This window comes from Protopterus annectens, chromosome 4.part0, assembly GCF_019279795.1.
Source record: "Protopterus annectens isolate FY-2018-M chromosome 4.part0, PAN1.0, whole genome shotgun sequence".
NCBI lineage: Eukaryota > Metazoa > Chordata > Ceratodontiformes > Protopteridae > Protopterus > Protopterus annectens.
This window is the reverse complement of record NC_056733.1, coordinates 625,377,289-625,394,263: the sequence shown is the minus strand read 5'-3', so window position 1 is coordinate 625,394,263 and position 16,975 is coordinate 625,377,289. Positions and strand designations below refer to the sequence as shown.

At 46.4% G+C, this 16,975-nt stretch overlaps 1 protein-coding gene across 1 annotated transcript in view; it reads left to right on the top strand.

Moving 5' to 3' along the window:
* Positions 1-16,975, top strand: part of CIT (citron rho-interacting serine/threonine kinase) — a 3,433,971-nt gene that overhangs the window by 1,648,347 nt on the left and 1,768,649 nt on the right. Inside the window, exon 22 of the mRNA XM_044069760.1 lies at positions 15,266-15,463. Within this exon, the coding sequence (XP_043925695.1) occupies positions 15,266-15,463 (198 nt within the window). The remainder of the gene's footprint in view (positions 1-15,265; positions 15,464-16,975) is intronic.

Below are 16,975 nucleotides of genomic sequence, written 5' to 3'. Positions count from 1 at the left end.
AAAAAAAAAAAAAGTTGTTATCCCTCTTGTTTTCATTTTACTTGGGTCTGTCTGTGTAGTTTATTTTTGTGTATGGATGTTGTCTGTTGGAATTTCTTGTCATTATGGAGAAGGCTTTAGGATTTAAAAAAATGCAGTTCCGCCTCGGGATCTGGACTTGCAGTGTACTTACAGGTCCTGAACAATCAAATGCTAACTGTGATATTTGTTCATTCTTCCACCAGAGGGCCTTGCTGGACAGAAAAAAAAAATTGATCATTAGGGCTCTTCTTGTTCAGTGGGAGGATCAACCAGCTTCTCCAGTGAGACACTACTTCCTCATTTTTCCAAAGGAGCTTAGAAGCAGGTAGTTAAATCTTTGGAAAATTTGGGTGGACAGATTGATGTGATGAGGGAAATGATTTTTCTGAGCTATGACACAGAATCGGAATTGCCTAGATATAGTAAGGCGTTGCTGTGTCTAATTATGATGGCTACCAAAAAAGCAATTACTAGAAAATGGAAATTAAACTCTAAAACAGCTATACTAGAAGTACTGAATATAGTAACGAGATACAAAACAACTGGAATTGGGATCTTTATCTTTAGAAAGGGGTAGGAGCAAACTACATTGGAAAAAATGGGAATTGTGGGAACAATACATACAGGGGAGGAATGAGGTTTAAAAGAAGGCAGAACTTAAATGGGCTATATAATGTTTGACTGACTGACTGGGTAGGTTATAAATGATGTATAATGTTTGCAGCTGGGAGTGTGTCAGTATGGTTTGTGATGTAAAACACTTGCAACTAGGATTGTGTTGGTGTAGTTTTTCATTTATATAAATGTATGATTGCCTATGTCGTAAGTGATGGCTTAATAAAGATGTTTCTTGTCTAAAAAAAGGCAGGAATTGAATACTTTATGTAATGTTGCTTAGGTTATATGACACACAGCAATATATGTGAAGTATAATATATAAAAACTTGAACTTGTTAATATAGTTTTGATTACTTTCATATAACTGTAAATTTGCCTATATCACAAATGATAATTCAGTAAAGGTGTTGAAAAAAAAGGCTCAGAATTGGGAAGTCATTCCTTTCCATTCAACTGAGCAGTTGGAGAGAGAACTGGCTCTCCCACTCTCATTATGGTTACTCCTTCTCTGGTCCCAGTGTTGGATCTGGTGACTTCAGAACTCATTGTCCCCTTCCTGTCTGCATCGACAGTCTGTGTCTTTGACATGAACAAGTTACTCTGACCCACTTAACTCTGACAGGATATAATATATATATATATATATATATATGTGCACACACACACACACACACATATATATTTCCATAGATATATATGTGTATATATAAAAAGTTAATTTCCTAATCTCAGTGTATGGTGATTGTGATACAGTGAGGTTAGGAAATAAAATTTTTTCCACTGTAGTGAGATCTTGGACTTGGTATATTTAATTTATGGGGGGTCAGGGGGGCTTGTCCCCTGCAGAATCGTAATAGAAAGTGTTTGTTAGGTGGTGTTGTAGATGGAGAGGATGTTATTTGCATATACATTGCAGTTTTCAGTGTTATGAAGCACACTTTCAGTGTACTGAATATTCAATGTTTTGGGATTTAGATGTTTTGGTGTCAGTGTTATGAAATTCAACGTTATGAAATTTCAGTGTTATGAAGGGGACCCATACATACATATATGTGTATATATATATATATATATAGGAACATTTATAATCCCGAAATTCTGAAATACCAAATTTCAGAATCCCGTGATCATAAAGCCGAAAGTTCTAAATACCGAAACTCCAGAAGCGCGGATTTCAAAATCCCGACGTTCGGAGATGTTGAAGTAGTGCATCTGGTGTTGCTGTGTTTGAATGGAAGTTCAGGTAAGTATGTATGTTTAAAGGTGTTGGTTAGGGGCTTTAATGTGTGTCAGTGTGTGTTGTGACTGTGATGTGTGTGTGCAAGGAAAATGTAGGTGTCTGGTGGTGTTTTCGTGTGTTTTTCTGTGTAGTGCGACCCTGGAGTTTAGTATATTTAAGTAGGGGTTCTGTGGGCAGCGCAGGGGGGCTTGCACCCCTGCTTGTATGTAGTGTAGGTTTGTGTGTTTGTTTGTGGGGGAAGGTGTGTGTTTGTGTATGTGTGTGGTGTCTGGTTAGCGTAGGATTCTCTCTTTCAAAATTCACACTTTTGGGATTTTGGTATTTAGAGCTTTTGGCTTTATGGTTTCGAAATTCTGAGATTCGGTATTTCAGGATTTCATACATATATATATATATATATATATAAAATGTGTGTGTTTGTGTGTGTCTGTGTATACAATGGATTTCCAAGCCACCTTGCAGCATTACTCTGACTGGATCAAAATCAGTATTAATCTTTGGCCTTTGTAGGGAATAAAGACAGTTGCTGAAAGCAATGGCTGAACCAACACTGCTTTGCCATTCTGCTGCATTGACTACTGTTATGTTGAATATTTCACACAATGGTACTTTTTGACTTCCAGAGATGAAATGAAGGATGTTATGTGGTCCTATCTCGCCAATATTCTTTACTCACGGGTTCGGAGCCGAGACTCGGCCAACTTATTTCTCTAGCACGAAGTCTCTAATTGGCTGGGCTAACCTGGTATCCCAAAACGCACCTCTCCCTAGCCCCAGATCTCCTTTGCCGCTCATAGAGTTAGGACATGGTCTCGCTTGGCTGTGGCTAAGTACCCTTTTTCAAAACTTTTCATACGTCTTTAGCAGTCTGTTTCTCGTAAAAAGCTATTTTAATAGCTAGATGTTAAGTTGTCTATCTCGCCTTCATTCTTGCTGGATGGGTTCGGAGCCGACCTCGGCTCCACTCTAAAAGCTCGAGAGTTGGTTCCACCGGCTCGAGGCTCCCCTTATATCCCACAATGCTAGGCGAGAGTTACCTCAGATCTCGTTTGCCGCTACAGCTATCGAGGTTGGTTTTCTACCGGTTCTTGGTAAGTGACTTTTTCTTGTGTAATTTAGTCTATCAAAACCCCTTTAATTTTAATATTTTACTTATTTCCCTTAGTTTAGAGAAATTTTTATCCCCTTCTAAAATTCCCGTTTTTCCCTCAAGAACTTTAGGTTCTTCCCTTGGGCCTACAGGCCTTTTCTCTTCCTAGTGAAGTGTGTGTATTCTTTTAAAATCCTAGTTAGTGGTTTTATTATAATTTAAACTTGACAGGGTGTAATTAGTGTGTTTGTGTGTGTGTTTGTTTACACCTGTTAAAAAATGTCTAAGGAAGCAAAGGTCTCCAGATTCAAGAAGTGTGATGCGTGCTGTCAGAAAATGTCTCTGACAGACGCTCACACTTCTTGTGTCTACTGTCTGGGACCTTTGCCTGCAGGACTCCTGTGCTGTGTGCCATGACTTCAGCCCCAGGGTCCTGCAGGAAAGAAAAAATAAATTGATATTAAGAGGCTTACTCAAGCCAGAGGATTCCCTTTCTGTTTCTACAGGAAGCCCTCTAAGGCATCTAGGTCTTCGGCTCCGACAACTGAGCCGAGACCTAAGGTTTCTCAACCTCTGCCTTCATCGGCTCCGGCTGGAGCCGATAAGTCTCAGTCCACAGTTTCTGTGGCTCCTCGGCTCGCCGGAGCCGAGGTATTAGAGTTCCGTGTCGGCTCCGACCAGACCTTCGGAGCCGACAACTAGGAAGAGGTCCAGGTCACCATCTCTTGGCTCCGTTCATTCGGCTCCAGGATCTCCCCTGCTGTCTGAACGGAGCCAAAGATCTCACTCCTGTAGGTCATCGAGGCTGTCTGAGCATGACCTTCAGAGGGTAGTGAGTCGACTTCTTAAGTCCGAAGCACTGGCCCAGATGCTTCAGAGCCCGACTCATCAGTCGATGCCTGCCCCGGTCCATCATTATATTCCTCCTTCGACTCTCTTGAGCTCGAGCCGGGTCGCTCGGAACCGAGACTGTGATAGCGTCGGAGCCGATACAATTGTCTTCGGCTCCGATTTCTTCCTGGAAGAATCTGGACTTCCTCGTCGGCTCGAGGGTGAGTGGCATCGGACCCTTGTCCGACCCCCTCTCCCTCTCGGTGCTTGGCGCTGGTGAGTTCGGCTCCGACATCGCCTCGGAGCCATCACTGTCGGTGCCAAGGGGTTCTTAGCTTCTCGGGCGGGGACCTCTGGCTCTGCCTGACAGGGGTACATTCGAGGTCATGCGAGTGTGTTAGAGCCTGGCTCTACTCCACAGTCGGTTCCGTCCACCCTCCTCTACAGTGCCTCAGGTTAAGTCAACTCACTCCCTCATCCCGGACTGCAGAGAGCCAGCTCCTCAGGAACCCCTGTGGGATTTCATCCTCTTCCGAGGCCTCTCCTGATTTGGCAGAAGAGCCCCCTCGGAAGAGGAAGTGTAAGAGGAAACACATTGAATCACCTGAGTCCATCACGTCAGACACAGATTTGGATGATTCTGAGGGTTCCCCCCGTTCCCCTTCTGAAGATGTCTCATTTGCAGACATGCTAGAGATCCGGAAACAGAGGGTAAATTGGCCAGCCCTGAACCCTTCAGAGGACGAATCTGTGTAGCGTGAGGCGTTGGCTCTCGCCCTTCCACCTCCTGGGTGCCCCCCTTGACCCCCTCATGCAGGTGGTTGCTAAGAAGGCATGGACGGCTCCTGATTCAGTGGACCCCACTCCCAGGAGACCCTCCAAGTTCATAACGCACCAGCAGACAAACAGTTCTTAACAAAAGGAGTTTCTGTGGATGCTATGGTGGTAGCTGCTGCCACTAAGAAGGAGCTAGCTGATCCTTCAGTACCTGTCCATCCACCTAACAAGGAATCTAGGTCCATGGACAGGGAAGCGGATGTTCTCGTCAGCGACATTTACCATGCGTTAAGCTGAACTACCTGTGCCATTTTACTCGTCTTCAAAGGGACTTGATCAAGAAGCGAGTGAAATGTTAAAGGACCCTACAGCTGCGGGTTTCAAGATAAGATGAACACGCAGCTGGCTACCCTTAACTCCATAACCAACTCCTCCATGCGCCTTCTTTCTTACGCGGCTGATGGAGCGAGCAGAGCCGCAGGGACAGGTGTGGCCTTACGTAGGCATGCCTGGATGCGGCTATGCAATTTTGGACCCCTTCAAGACGTCTTTCACTAACTCCCGTTTGATGGATCATCCTCTTTGGTCCTCAAGTGAAAGAAACCTTGACTAGGTGCGAGACTGATGGCAAGACTCTTTCTGCCGTCGGAGTCCGTTTTCTACTCCTTCTAGGCCTTACCCCAAAGGCCAGAAAGGTGGAAAGATGTGGTTCCGTAAACAATCTCAAGGGACTTCGCCTGGCTTTTCCCGCCAGAGGTAGAGGCGGAATAACAATGGTAGACGCCCTAGGGCAGGGGGTCCGCAGAACCAGGGCGGAAGCCTTCCCTGACAAGCCCTTTCAGCATCCCTGAGGTGTTGCCCGACTGCCCATCTTCGGAGGCAGTCGGGGAAGATTGTCACTGTACCCAGAAGCCTGGCTATCCCTGACTCAAGACAAATGGATACAGTCCATCATTTCCGAGGCTATTCTATCCCCTTTCTTATTCCAAATCAGTCAAAAATCCCTTCCAGATGTTCCACCAAAGGGATCTAGCGGTTTTGGAGATTTCAAAACTGCTTACAAAAAGAGCAATTCAGCCAGTTCCAGCAGACCAGCAAGGATCCGAATCTACTCAAGGTTCTTTTTAGTTCCAAAGAAAACAGGGACTGGAGACCAATTTTGGATCTCAGTATCTTGAACAGATCAGTCAAGAAAACAAGATTTCGGATGGTCACGCTGCAATCCATCCTTCCCCTTTTGGGCAAAGGAAACTGGATGTGCTCTATAGACCTTCAGGATGCGTACTATCACATAAATGAGCAGACCCTCCAGAAGATTCCTCCGCTTCAGGCTGGGAACCAGTCATTTTCAGTTCAGGGCCCTGCCCTTTGGTGTCACCACTGCCCCCGGTGTTTACCAAATGCATGGCAGTGGTAGCTTCTCACCTGAGACGACAAGGATTCCAGGTGTTTCCATATTTGGACGACTGGCTCCTCACAGCTCCCACCAAGCATCTCCTTCTAATGGCCAGGGATTACACTTTTCGCATTTGTCAAAAGCTGGGTATTTCAATAAATTGCGAAAAGTCTGTTTTGTCGCCTTCTCGTACTATTACCTACATAGGCAAATCTAGATACAGTAAACATGTCTGCGAGACTAACACATCAGAGAATAACAGACATACACAAACTGGTCTCACTCCTTCTCAACAACAACAGAATCAAAGCCAGGTTAGTTCTGAAAGTGTTGGGAATTATGGCAGCGACCATTCCTCTGCTTCCATTAGCCAGATTCCACATGCGGATCCTTCAATGGATGCTCTTTACTCAATGGTCATACCAGCAACTTCCAATGTCTCACACCATTATGATCACGCAAGCGTGCAAAAATCTCATGTGGTGGATGTCTTCCCTCAGCTCTTGTCAGGAGGACCCTTTGTTCCACCTCCGGTTGCTACTCTGACAACGCATGCCTCCCTGATCCGGTGGGGGGGGCATTATCAGGGCAGGACGGTCCAGGGCACATGGCAACCAAACGAATGCCACTTGCACATAAATGTTCTGGAGATGAGAGCAGTGCTTTTAGAGTTGCAAGCCCTTCAAGACTCTCTTCCCTTGGGAACGATTGCAATCCAAACAGACAATATGTCTGTAGTGTGGTACATCAACAAACAAGGCGGAACCAGGTCATACCCCCTGTGTCGAGAAGCACTCAGACTGTGGCAATGGGCGATTTCTTCTCAGCGGTTTCTGATAGCAACGCACATCCCCGGGAAATCCAATCAAATTGCGGACAAGTTGAGCAGAGCTATCCTCATGCCTCACGAGTGGTCTCTGAAAGACTCTGTAGTGAGAGAAATTTTTCTCAAGTGGGGTCAGCCTTGCTGCGATATTTTTGCTACTCCCCAAAACAGCAAGTGCAGAGAATATTTCACTCTATTCCCGTTACCAGGCCAACCCAGCAGAGACGCTCTAGTCCAAGTTTGGCCCCGGGACTTCTGTATGCATTTCCTCCTTCCCACTAATCTCTCAAGTGATACAGAAAGCTATCGCTCAGAAGGCCTCATTGATCCTCATTGCTCCTTACTGGCCTCGACAAGTGTGGTTCCCCTTTCTACATCGATTTCTTTTGAGCGACCGTGGAACCTGGACCTAGTTCCAGATCTTTTGATCCATCAGTCGGGTCAGTTTCATCGCTCCCTCCCTCTCTGAACCTCACTGCTTGGTTTCTCCAGTTCCAACCTTAGCCAGGCTTCCTCATTTATCTCACTCTGTTAGAGATATTTTGATAGCTTCCCATAAATCTTCCACTCGGAAGATTTATTTGAGTAAGTGGAAACGCTTCACATATTGGGCTCAAGGAAAGGACATAGATCCTTTCACTGCTTCCATCCAATTAGTCCTTGATTTTCTAGCTGAACTCTTCCATGCAGGTTCATCTCCCTCTACACTTAAAGTTCAATTGGCAGCTATTTCTAACTTTCATGTGGGTATTTCTGAATCTGCCTTAATGTCCCATAAGTTTTGCAAAGCCTTTTTGAAAGGAGTTTTTCTTCTCAGACCTCCTATAAGAAATCCTCCTTCTCCTTGGGACCTAAATTTAGTTCTTGCTTCTTTGATTCTTCCCCCTTTCGAACCTGCAGTCTCCTGTTCTTTAAAATTGCTATCATGGAAGACTCTTTTCTGGTAGCTATTACATCAGCTAGAAGAGTTTCAGAGCTTCAAGCACTCAGCTGTCGTCCTCCTTATCTTTTGTTTCATAAGGACAGAGTATCCTTACGAACTAACCCATCCTTTTTGCCTAAGGTGGTTTCGACGTCAAATCTAAATCAAAGCATTGACCTCCCTGTCTTTTTTCCAGAATACTCTAATAGGTCTGAACAAAAATTACACTGCCTGGATGTTCATCGTCAATTGAGGTACTACTTGGATAGAACAAAACAATTCAGAAAATCTGATCAGCTGTTTGTCTCCTATGCGGAAAGCAGAAAGGGACTTTCAGTTTCAAAGGTATCATTATCCAGATGGCTAACATCTTTGATTTCCCTTGTATATAAAATTAGACACCAAAAGCTGCCTAATAAACCTAAGGCCCATTCCACCAGAGCTTTGGCTACTTCTTTAGCCTTCCAAGACAGACTGCCTATCGACACCATTTGTGCAGCGGCTACTTGGGCTACTCCTCACACTTTCATTTCTCATTATAAGTTGGATTTAGCTTCTAGGCATAGAGCTAACTTTGGTTCCACTGTTCTCAGGAGTCTGTTCCGTTAGGCCACCCGGGACAAGGTGCTAGGGACGCGGTCCCATCCAGCAAGAATGAAGGCGAGATAGACAACTTAACATATAGAAGTTATGTTCTTACCATAACGTTCCATGTTAGTTGTCTTCTTCTCGCCTTCTTCTTCCACCCTCCTTCCCCCTGGCCTGGACAGACCTAGAGGAGTTGTGATTGTGACCTCTCTTTTTACCACCTCTTTCTTAGACATATGCTGTTGTGCATATTTCCTGGTTCAGGATGTAGGTCACCCTTCTTTCTTCCTGTTGTTAGAGGTGGACTCTGTTTACAGTTATACTGTTACTATTATAAGCTGGGGTTAGCTTACAAACGAGATCTGAGGTAACTCTCGCCTAGCATTGTGGGATATAAGGGGAGCCTCGAGCCGGTGGAACCAACTCTCGAGCTTTTAGAGTGGCCGAGTCGAGGTCGGCTCCGAACCCATCCAGCAAGAAGAAGGCGAGAAGAAGACAACTAACATGGAACGTTATGGTAAGAACATAACTTCTATTTTTTCATTGTGAGTGTACTGTGTAAGCGAGTAGTGTTTTTTTTGTGGTATCCCTCTGTTTTGGCAGGCTAGGCTCGTTTAAATTAGAGGACCTAATTATTAGGTCTCCTGTGTTTTTTGTGTAAACTTGTGTTTTGTTTGGTCAGTAGTTAGATTCCTTGCTGCACCAAAGAAACGTTTAAATTAGAGTTTCCTTGTTTGTTCGTAGTTTGGTTTTTCCCGCCTTGCTCTTGTGTCTGTTGTCGGTTGAGTGGGTGCTGTGAACTATGTCTAAAGAGCAGAAAGAGCATAAACCCTCTGGGTTTAAAAAATGCTCAAAATGTGGCTACAAGATGTCCATTACAGATGGGCATTCTATCTGCGTTTATTGTCTTGGTGCTATTCACCTGCAAGAGTCCTGCAGTTTTTGCTACACTTTCAGCCCAAGGGTATTGCAGGAAAGAAAAAATAAGTTGATTTTGAAGGGCCTGGTTAAGCCTTCTTTTGAGGAGTCCTTAGACTCTTCTTCTAGTACTTAAGTCTAAGACTTCCAAGGCCAAGAAAAGGTCTCCAGCTCCATCTGTCTCATCGTAGCCCCCAGAGAAGGTTTCGAAAGTGGATACTGCCTCCTCAGCTCCCTTGTCCTTGGGGCCGTAGGAGTTATCTGTTGTACTGGAGTCTACCTCGGCCCCGATATTATTGTAGCCTATTCTGAGCCGGTCATCCAGTGTTAGGCCTGAGTCTCCGGGTAGGAGATCCCGATGTCCTTCTATTTCCTCCAAATCCTCTAGGCTGTCTGATTTGGATGTGGCTAGGGTGGTCCAGAGGCTCATGCAGTCGCCGGTGTTAGCAAAATTGTTCTCGGCTCCGACCCAGTCTGCTCCGGAGCCAGTCCCTATTCTTGTACTGATGATTCCTCCTCCGAGCACCCCTGTGTTGTCGGAGCCGCAGTGCTCCGCACCGAGTGATGTTCTCGTGTCAGCTCCGATACCCCTTGTGAGTTTATCGGAGCCAGCGTCTGATCCAACCATGTCAGTTCTGTCCTCTGGTTTCGGTACTCTGGTTTCCTCAGTCGGACCCGAGGGGAATACCTTGGGACTCTTGTCGGTTCCGAGCCTCCCTCTCAGTGCATCGGCTCGGGGAACCTCGACTCCAGTTGTGGTCTTGGAGACGGGTCGGTCCTCGGATTCAGGGGGACCTGCCTTTGAGGCCATGAGGAGCGCACTGGCCAGATCGTCAGTTACATCACCCAGATCGGTCACTCCTTCCCTTACACCCTGGCTAGAGCCTCTGACGCACCCCTATCTGTGGATGGCGGAGTCCGAAGGTCTGAGGATACCCCCATGAGCGGTCCCCAACTTTCTGAGGGCCCCTAGTGTCGGTACCTGAGGAGCCCTCTAGAAAGAAGTTGTGCAAGAGGAAGCACATAGACTGCCAGGATGAGTCCCACACTTCCAATACCGACTTCGAGGACTCAGAGGGGTCCCCTAAGTCGTCCTCTGATCCTCCGATGATGTCTCTTTCTCCAGCATCCTGGAGATCTTGAGGCAAAGAGGCGACTGGCCATCCAAGACCCCCTCTGAGGAGGAGTCAGTATTCCTCAAGGCCTTCGGAGCTCAACCCTCCACCTCCTGGGTATCTCCACCCTTCGATAACTCCTGGACTTGATTTGTCGAAGGGTATGGGAGACCCCTGATTCTGTGGAACCGGTGCCCAGATGTCCAAATAAGTTTCTTTCTGCTCCCCCGGGGAAAGAGTTCCTGACCAAAGGGGTTTCTGTAGATGCCTTTGTGGTGGCAGCAGCCACTCAGCAGGAAGTTGCAGAGGCTTCTTTTTCCATCCATCCTCTTAACAAGGATTCCAGGAGTATGGACCGGTACGGGAAGCGTACCCTGTCTTCAGCGACCTTTACCTTGCGGTTGCTGAATTATCTTTGTCATTTTACTCGGCTCCAGAGAGATCTCCTTAAGGAGTTAGGAGACACTCTGATGGTTAACATGCCTGAGGCAGTAGCGCAGACCGTTAACGCCCAGTTGTCTACCCTTGGTTCCATTGTCAACTCGTCCATGAGGCTCATATCCTGTGCAGCCAAAGGGGCAAGTAGGGCAGCTAGCTCAGGTGTAGCTCTCAGAAGGCAAGCCTGGATGCGCCTGTGTCATTTCGCAGAGGCCTTTGTCTTCCTTCACTGACGTCCCCTTTGATGGGTCCTCACTCTTCGGGACCAAAGTGAAAGACACCCTCACCAGATGCGAACAGGAGGGGAAGACCCTATCTGCCGTAGGGGCCCGTTTCTCTCTTCCTTCTAGGCCTTACCCCAAGACTCAGAGAGGAGGGAAAATATGTGGTTCAAGAAGTCACAGAAGTGTTTCCCTGCCACTCAAGGTGAGTCCCCCTCCAGAGGCAGAGGAGGGGTAAATTATTCTGGAAGACGCCGTCCTAGAGGCAGAGGAGGCCCCCGCAACTCGGGAGACCGCGATTCCTTTTGCGGGTCTTCATTTCAGCGTTTCTGAGGCTCTTCCGGAGCCAGTCGGGGGTCGAATTTCATTGCATCCGGAAGCCTGGGAAAGCATCATTCAGGATCATTGGGTGCTTCGAATAGTTACCTGAGGTTACACTATCCCCTTTTTATCAACATCCCCTCCAGTCAAAAGAATCCTGGACGTTCCACCCAGTTAGTGGGATCAAGCAGCACTAGAAGTTTCAAAGCTGCTAGAAAAAGGAGTCATCCAACCAGTCCCCTCAGACCATATCGGATCAGAAACTTACTCAGGACTCTTTTTGGTGCCGAAAAGAACAGGGGACCTGAGACCCATTCTGGATCTCAGCCGATTGAATCACTACGTTCTGAAGTCCAAGTTCCGAATGGTCACCCTTCAGTCCATTTTTCCCTTGCTGCAAAAAGGAGTATGGATGTGCTCCATCGATCTCAAGGATGCCTACTACCACATCAAGATGGACAAGGCATCCAGGAGTCACTTACGCTTCCGGCTGGGAGCCAGTCACTTCCAGTTTCGTGCCCTGCCCTTTGGTCTCACCACAGCCCCCAGGGTGTTTACCAAGTGTTTGGCAGTGGTGACGCCTCACCTGAGATGTCGGGGATTCCAGGTGTTTCCATATCTGGACGACTGGCTTCTCACTGCCCCCACCAGGCATCTCCTCATTCAAGCCAGGGAGGCTACCATTACACTTTGTCAACAACTAGGAATTACCTTGAACTGGGAAAAGTCTGCCTTGCTGCCCTCAGAGCATGTTGTTTTTATAGGCGCAGAGCTAGACTCTATTCAAATGCGGGCCTTTCTGCCACAAGAGAGGATAAGAGTGCTGCAGTCTCGGATTCACGCATTGTTGCCCATCAAGAGAGTTCAGGCCAGGTTAGTTCTCCAGCTCTGGGGTCCATGGCTGCCACCATCATGCTGGTGCCTCTAGCCAGGTTACACATGCGGATCCTACAGTGGCTCCTTTCGGCCCAATGGTCCTTTCAGAAACTTCCTCTTTCCCACTTGATACTTCTCATGGAACGGTGCAAACAGGACCTCCGCTGGTGGCTATGTTCCACCAATCTGGACAAGGGGAGGAGCTTGATTCCAATGTCTCCAGTGGCCACGGATGCCTCCCAGATGGGGTGGGGGGGGCATTATCTTGGCAGGACGGTCCAAGACACGTGGCAAGATCACGAGGTAGACCTGCACATCAATGTTCTAGAGATGAGAGTGGTGTTACTAACGTTGCTGGCACTCCAAAGCGCTCTTCCTCTCGGAACGATTGCAATTCACTCAGACAGCATGTCTGTGGTGTGGTACCTGACTAAGCAGGGGGGAACCAAGTCTTACCCCCTCTGCAGAGAGGCCATGCGAGTGTGGCATTGGGCAGTGTCTTCCCAATGGTTTTTAGTGGCAACGCACATTCCGGGAAAGACCAACGTGATAGCGGACAGGCTGAGCAGAGCTATTCTGATGCCTTACGAGTGTTCCCTGAACAACCGAGTGGCGGTTCAAATTTTCAACTGGTGGGGTCAGCCTTGCTGCGATCTCTTCGCCAGACCTCTCAATGCCAAATGCAGCAAGTACTTCACACTTATCCCCCCACAGGAGGAGTCCCCCAGGGACGCTGTAGTCCATGATTGGCCCTCCGGTCTGATCTATGCCTTCCCTCCATTTGCTCTAATACCAAGAATGATTCAGAAAGCCATATCCTTGGGATGCAGGATGATTCTAATTGCTCCACACTGGCCTCGACAAGTATGGTTCCCTTTTCTTCAGCAGTACGCAGTGGAAGGTCCTTGGACCCTGAACCCAATGCCAGACCTACTGATTCACATGTCAGGACAGCTCCATCCCTCCCTGCGAACCCTCAGGTTGACAGCCTGGCTGCTCCACTTCCATCACTAGTTAGACGACATTCCTTTTCACCTGAGGTGGTACACATCTTGTCTTCATCTCATAAGTCTTCAACCAAAAGAATTTATTCCAGCAAATGGAAGAGATTCTCCATTTGGGCACAGGCCCAAGGTTTGGACCCCTTCACATCCCCATTTTCATCGGTCTTAGATTTTTTAGCCATGCTTTTTCGACAGGGCTCCGCGCCTGCTACCATTAAGGTGCAGCTGGCTGCAATTTCCAATTTTCATACATCTTACGAGCCTTCTCTTGTGGGCCATAAACTTTGTAAGGCCTTCTTGAAAGGCGTCTGGTTACTTCGCCCTCCCGTTTCAGAACCTGTCATGCCATGGGATCTAAACCTTGTGTTACAAGCCATCACTTCACCGCCCTTTGAACCTGCTGCCACCTGTGAATTAAAATTTCTATCTTGGAAGACGGCTTTCCTAATAGCCGTTACATCGGCCAGAAGAGTATCAGAGATTCAAGATTTGTCCATTAAACCTCCGTGTTTGATCTTTCATAAGGACAGAGTTTCCCTGAGACTTAACCCGTCCTTCCTTCCGAAGGTGTCATCCACCGTTAATCTTCATCAGTCTGTTGACTTGCCAGTGTTCTTTCCAAACTTTTCCAATAAAGCAGAGTTTAGATTTCACCAGTTGGATGTGCACAGACAACTAAGATTCTACTTACACAGGACTAAGCATATTAAGAAGTCTGATCAGCTGTTTGTGTCCTTCTCAGAAAACAGAACAGGTTGTCCTATTTCCAAGAGCACAATTTCTAAATGGATCAAAGATTGTATTTCCTTTATCTATTCGTCAGCAGGCAGAAATGTACCCTTTCCCGTCAAAGCTCATTCTTCCAGGGCAGTGTCTACATCAATAGCTTACCATGCCAGGCTTTCATTGGATGACATTTGTGCTGCGGCCACCTGGGCCTCTCCGCACACCTTTATTACTCATTACAAGTTGGACATGCCTTCTAGAGGCCGGGCTTCCTTTGGTTCCACAGTTCTCAGGAGTATTTTCCTATGAGCCACCCAGGATAGAGGTGCTGGGGACGCTGTCCCGTGAGTAAAGAATGTAGGCGAGATAGGACCACATAACATCAGGTAGTTATGTACTCACCATAACGATCGATGTATGTGGTCCATCTCGCCTCACATTCTTACATACCCTCCCACCTGCCCCCCTTCCTATAGGATTTGGAGGAAAATTGGCTCTGAGAACCCTTCAATGTCAGTTGTTTTTTCTTTCCTTTCTGGCTGGAGCTCCTTCCAGTGGCGGTTGTGTGTGGGGTGTGACTGGAATGGCTGCAAACTAGATCTGGGGCTAGGGTGAGGTGCATCTTGGGATACCGGGTTAGCCCAGCCAATTAGAGACTTCATACTAGAGAAATAAGTTGGCCGAGTCGGAGCTGATTCTCGGCTCCGAACCCGTGAGTAAAGAATGAGAGGCGAGATGGACCACATACATCGATCGTTATGGTGAGTACATAACTACCTGTTTAAACTCATCAAAGGCACGAAAATTGTAAACAGTGTTATTCATCATTACAACAACAGATTCAAAACATTGTCATTAAGCAGTCTTTAGTCTTCTTTTTTGTGTCAGGGGACTGGTTTCATGTCTAATGACTACACAAGATGTTTACTATCCCCATTATAGAGAAGGTTCCTCAGATTTCAGGTCAAGTGTCTGAAATTTCTTTTCAGCACATAGCCCAATGACCACAATTCAACACATTGCATATAAACTTTCTGCTTTTGCATAATGTCTTGCTGCTATCTCAGCTCTCATTCAGTGTAGCGGAATACTTTTATGATGAATTAATTAATTAGTTTATTTGAATTTAACTGGGAATGCATTCGGATAAAAAGACCCCTTTAACACCCTAAGCCGTGGGGCAGTGTCTAGTGTATGGTTGCAGACATCACAGAATTGTAAACTGAAGTTTCTTTGAGCAAATAGCTCTCTGTTAGCAGTTCCATCTTAACAGTATCTAGTAGCGGTCTGTGACAGGACTGAGTTTATTATCATAATTGATATTTTCTAACTTTTAGATCAGTCTAGAACATGAAGAGCAGAAGCTGGAATTGAAACGGCAGCTGACAGAGGTGCAGCTGTCACTGCAGGAGAAAGAGTCTCATATCTCTAGTTTGCAGTCAGCCCGAATATCTCTGGAGAACCAGCTTCAAAAGTCCAAATCAGAACTGGAAGAGACAATGGCAGAAGCAGAAGAGGAGATTCGAGCAATGAGGGTAAGTCTTAAGCTGAGGTTTGGAGCAGATGAGTATTTAAAACATATTTATTTATTTATTGAAGTTTATCTATTGGGGTAGTGCACTAATTGAAACTGACCATTTAGAAGCACAGCCAGGGTGAAATGTAATACACTTCACAGGAAGCTTTGTAAGCAATGATAGCAGCATAGAAGTAGTAGATATCAACATAATTATTAAGAATCATGAAACAGTCACATAATTTTCAACAGACATACTAAAAATTTATATCAGAGGTTTTAATTATAGGTTCATAGGTTGATACTAGACTATCTGCCGTAGGGCATTTATAAGCCTAGCCAGAGTGTGTTTGGCTTTCGCCACCCTTTTAGATTAGTTGACTGTGCCTCTGTCTAGTAGGGACACAGAAGAGATCCCAGGGGTAAACCTATGATCTCCCATCCACTCGTCAAGATTTCTCTTGAAGAGGGTCATTGAGGGGCTCTGCCTTACATGGATTGGGATTTTGTTCCAGAGTGAGGGGAGCCTCAGGGATATGAATCTGTCCTTCCAGCATGTCCTATTTATTTCTGTGCTGAGGTTTAAGTCCCCGGAGCTTGTAGCTCTAAGGGATTTGGATTTCCTGAGGTGGAGCACGTCCATTAATTCTGGTTTGGACATGGCTTTATACGTCAGGCACAGATCGCCTCTGAGTAGGCAGTAAGCAACTGAGTAGAGCTGGAGTTTCTTTAGCCTAACTGCGTAGAGCATCTGTTTGAGTCCCTTGATCCTCTTGGTGAGGTACTTTTGGGGTCTTTCCAGTTGCTGCAGGTGTCTGGTAAGGTACATCCCAAATGGGGCATTGTATTCAATTATGGGCTTAATGAGTAGAGGGGCACAATGACCTCTCTTGATCTAGATGTGAACCCTTTTGTGATAAGGTGGGCTATATAGAACATCTTTCTAACCACTTTGGCAACGTGATTGTCAAAGGAGAGATTGCTATCTACTTGGGTCCCCAAATCCCTAATTACTTCTTCCGTACTTAATGGATTACCACCTATGTGGTAATTTGTGGGCACTTTGTTTTTCCCAAAGGTGATGACTATGCACTTTTTGGCATTTAGCTTTAGGCCATGGCTCTGGCACCAATTATCCGTCTCTGTGAGACCCTTTTGGAGGATGCTTGTATCAGTTGGCGAGTCGATTATGGCACCCAGTTTGCAGTCATCTGCGAACTTGGTCAGCCATAGTCCTCCCGTGTTAGCCTATACCTCAGTGAAATATATAGTGAACAAGAGATCCCAGGACTGAGCCTTGTGGGATGCCACTTGTAACTGGTTTAGAGTCTGACATGGCACCTGCAATTCTGACCATGTGGGTTCTATCCCTGAGCCAGTTTGCAACCCATCTTGTGACATAGGGGTTGATATTTAAGCTGGTGAGCTTATTTATGATGCCCGAGTGGAGAATTGTGTCAGAGGCTTTTGTGAGGTCCAGGTAGGCTGTGTGGACTACATTCCCTTCATTTATGGCCTTGGTGACTTTCAA